At 64.2% G+C, this 4,185-nt stretch overlaps 1 protein-coding gene across 1 annotated transcript in view; it reads left to right on the top strand.

Annotated features, from left to right (window-relative positions):
• Positions 1–2,527, top strand: part of FAM131A (family with sequence similarity 131 member A) — a 28,119-nt gene extending 25,592 nt beyond the window's left edge. Inside the window, exon 5 of the mRNA XM_026650164.1 lies at positions 1,363–2,527. Coding sequence (XP_026505949.1) covers positions 1,363–1,856 — 494 coding nt within the window. The 3' untranslated portion in view covers positions 1,857–2,527. The remainder of the gene's footprint in view (positions 1–1,362) is intronic.
• Positions 2,528–4,185: the final 1,658 nt, after the last annotated feature.

Genomic DNA, 4,185 nt, shown 5'->3' with positions numbered 1-4,185 from the left:
ACCCCCAGAGCCCCTGAGCTCCCCCCACACAGCTCCGCCAGCACCCCTGAGCTCTGAGAGTGCTGCTGTGGGGTGACCTGGCCCACAGCCCCCCAGAACGTGCGTGTCAGAGCCAGTGCTGCGACCTGCCCCTTCGCTCCTGGACGTGGCCTCCCCCGAAGGGGCCTTCCAAGCTGCCTCTCCATGGGGCCAGCCAGGCATCGCTGAGCTGCCGAAACTGGGGTGCAGGGCCAATGCGGAGGGGTGGGGAGAGCGGTGGAGGGAGCCAGGCAGAGGCAACAGGGGCAAGAGAAGGGGAGTCTCTGTGCTGGGGAAGCTGGAGGGCCTCTTGCCAAGTGAGCCGGGATACTCCTCCGCTCGGAGGCTCTGATTTGCAGCTCCCCTGGGGCACCCAGCTTAGGGCCAGGGTTCCTGCTGTGCCCCACAGCTCCCACGGGGACGCTCAGGGGCAGATTTCCCAAGGCGCTGTGCACCCAGCGTGCTGGGCACTGCCCAGAACCGGGACCTTAGTCCTTGCAGGAGAGCAGGGCTTTGGCTCGGGTCAGAGGATGCCCAGGAGCGCAGTATTCACTGGGGCTGAAAGGCCCTGTGGGGCTGGGGCCCAGCCTGGCCTCTAGCCCATGCTCAGGTCATTGGGATGCGTTTGTTTCTGTTGCATTTCCTTGAGTCACCCTTTTCTACAAGTTGCTTCCCAGGGGCTGGGCCTGTGGCGTTATTCTAGCCATTGTGGGATCTCCAACGGCCAGGCCTTGCTCGGGGCGGGGGGAGTCCAGCCCAGGCGTGGGTCAGCCGTAATGCTGTCACTTCCTGGCTCTCCACCCTTCATGTTCCCAGTGACACAGCTACTTGGCTGGATGCCCACAGCTGCCAGCAGTCCCGTCCGTCCGGGGCGACTGCTGGCCTGGTCAATGTCCTGGGTGCACGATGCGCTGCTCCTGTCTTGGCAGCAGCTCCCTCCCTCACCCACCGCTTGGCTGCAGCTGGTACCACCTCTCAGCTGTTTGCAAGAGGGGCTGCAGGCGGCTGTGGTTGAGAGACAGAGGCAGCCGGGCTGGAGCAGGGGAGGGCGTCTCTAAAGCTAATGGGAGAGGAGGCGACAGTGCGTGGGACAGAAAGATCCCTCCTTGGGGGCCATGTGGGGAGGGGGAGCGAAAGGGCCGGGGGAAGCAGCCAAGGTGTGTGGGGGGGAAGACCCGCTTTAATCCACTTCTCCCCTCGGGCGCATGCAGGAGGCCTGGCACTGCCTAGCCGGCTGCCAGGATACTCCCCCCCAGTGCCCGTGGCGCTGTGGGGAGAGAGGGAGGCCAGGCCGGGAGGGGGAAGCCGTGCTGCTGAAGCCAGTTCCCCCGTTGTGTGTTGCAGATCCTGCAGGCCAGCTGCCGCCCGGCTCCTTCCTGAAGGATCTCCTCCACAGCCGTCTGTGCCAGCTCAGCGTCCGGCAGGGCTCCTGCGAGCCCGAGAGCGACTCCTCCCAGACCATCTCCCCGGAGACCCTGTGCTCCAGTCTGTGCAGCCTGGAGGACGGGCTACTGCTCAAGGAGCTGGGCTCGCCGGGCGAACTGGCCGCCAAGCTGCTGGGCTCCCTGGCCGGAGGGGAGGAGCTGCTCCCTCAGACTGGAGAAAGTGCCTTCCGGAGCCTGGGACAGCTGGAGTGCCAGGACTCCATGTACTCCATGTCCTGCACGGAGTCCTGCCTCTCGCCCACGGAGGACGACAGCCTGCCCTGCAAGGACTTCCACACGGCGTGCAAGCTGCACGGGGACAGCTGCGGGGTCAGGAGGAAAGTCTCCGACGTGGCCTCGTCGGGGGTGGTGTCACTGGATGAGGAAGAGGAGGAGGAGGCTGAAGAGCAGTGAACTGGGCTTGGTCTGTGGCATGCTTCACCTGCCATCTCTGTCCCACTCCGTGCCACCCCCCTCCCCCCTCCGGGCCCCGTTCCCAGAGCCATCTGTTCTCCTTGTGGGCGAGTCCTGTCTGGGGATGGCGTGAGCCTTAGCCGGGCAGGAGGATGGTGGAAGGAAAATCCAGCACCCCCACTGGCGGAGGACTGTTGAAGCCTGAGGCCTCGCGGCCGGCCGCCGGATGGATTTGCTTGCTGCGTCTCTCTCTCTCTCCCCTCGTCTGTTTTTTTGCATGAGAGTGTTTTGGGGAAAACAAAACCCCCTAAATCGGAGCCGACTGGACCTGACGCCATCTGGGACGGCTCTGAGCATGTCCTGCACCCTGCCTCCGAACCCCTGGGGAGGCGCCTTTCGCTGTCCGGGTGGCATGGCTAGTGCTGTTAAAGCAACACGTGTCTGTTCCTAACGCAGATTAACCCCCTGCCCTGGCCCCCCAAGCCCCGGCTCAGAGCCGGTGCCAAGGCGCAGTGTGTTGGGCTGCTCTGTACTTGACATGGGAGGTCGTTTTTCAACCCTTTGGCACAAAACCAGCTCTTTGCTTTTATCGTACTGGGTTTTATATCGTGGACCGAGCCAAGGAGACGGCCGAGGGCAGAGCAGGTTTGTCGGGGCGGAGCCGGACAGGAATCGCCGTCTCTGCTGGGACTCCCCGCAGTGGGGGAGGGTGGGACGAGGGGGCACGGGCTGAGTTGAGGGGAGCGCGAGAGCAGATCTTTTTCTATATTTTTGTATGTTGTCTCTGTGTGGCCCTGGCCGGGAATGTTGGGGGACGCTCCAGGGAGACGGGGTGCAGGGACTGGTACCAGCCCAGCCTCGGCAATGAAGTACTAACTTACCCATTGGACAGCTTGGCCTCCGCAGTGGGGAGAGCTCATGTTCCCCGTGCTGGAGTAAATCTGACTGATCCCAGGGATACTTTCTGCATGCACAGACACGGGCCTGCACCCCCACACGTGTGCACACAAACGCATGGGCACACACAGACACCCCCCCACTGTTCACGGCGTGCCATTGAGGGTGCCCAGCATTTTACAACCCCCATTCCCGCCCGGAGAACTGACCCTCTGCTCCTGCTGCCAGGTCTGAGTCGGGGGCTGGATCGGAATGGGCTGTTTTCTGGGTCGGCCGCGGCTGAAATCTCCTGGGATTTCATGCAAAGCCTCATCCCCCAAACCGACCCCCCCGATCCAGCCCCGGCAGCCCTTTGGTCTAACTCCGCGCAGCGCTGGGGTGCACACGCAGATCTGAGCGCACACGCGCCAGGCGCCTGCCACGGGCCAGTGGGAAACAAAACCCAAGTCCCAGCTGTGGTGAGTGCACCAGGTCGCTGAGGTAGGAGCCCCCTCCCCTCCGGCAGAGGGGCTCAGCCTGGCTCCCGGTGGCTGCAGCTTTTCGCCTTACGGTTCGGGAATGCTGAGCCTGGAACCCAGTGGAAATGCAGGGGACGGGCGGGGCTGGGCCTGGGGGGATCTCAGCCTCGCCCTGCAGGTCCTCCCATGCTCTCGTGGCTGTGACAGCCCCACAGCATTTGCTGCCCCACCTCAGACTGTAGCTCCAACACGCCAGCAGGCACCAGCCCCTGATGTTTCAGAGGGGTGGGGGGCTGGGCTGGGCTAGGCGATGACTCACCTCTGTGCTCCTTCACTCAGGCGCTAAATGGTGCCACATGTGACCCTGGGAGACCTTGGGCATCAGAGACCCCGCACTGTGCATGTGCCCACAGCCTGGGGAGAAAGGGCAAAGCCGGGTGGGGTGGGGGGGACAACATGGCAGACACCTCCAAACTGAGCTTGTTCGTGGTTAAGGGATCCTGCAGCTTTAAGGGCCCTGCTTGGCTGCTAGCTGGTGCTCACAGGGAGGGCCATGATGGGGAGCTGGCTAGGAAGGGAGGGCAGCGTCCCTGGGCCTGTGTGGGTGCCCTGGGGGGGGGTCTGGACCATGACCTGCAGGGGCAGCACCCAGGCACTGCCAGCTGGAGAAAGACTGGCTGGGTCCTGATGGCGCTGCTCGCCCTGCATTGCTCCCAGCAGCGATCCCCAGGGACAGGGAAGGGCCCCAAGCAAGGGGGCTCCCTTGGGCAGCTGTGAGAGCCGCAGCTCCTGCCCCTCCTGCTCCAGCCAAACCCCGGGCCCTAGGGAGCCCCAGCACCCATGGGCAGGCCTAGGCCCTGGTGTGTTTGGCCTGGCCACTCTTCCCACCCCCCACGCTATGGCCTCCCCATGCACCCAATGGCTTGTGTTCCCCTCCCCCCCACAAGCTATAACTTGTCCCATCCCCCCCCCCC

This window comes from Terrapene carolina, unplaced genomic scaffold, assembly GCF_002925995.2.
Source record: "Terrapene carolina triunguis isolate 2854851 unplaced genomic scaffold, T_m_triunguis-2.0 Scaffold88, whole genome shotgun sequence".
Lineage (NCBI taxonomy): Eukaryota > Metazoa > Chordata > Testudines > Emydidae > Terrapene > Terrapene triunguis.
The sequence above is the reverse complement of the archived record's forward strand: the minus strand, read 5'-3'. Positions and strand labels throughout refer to the sequence as shown.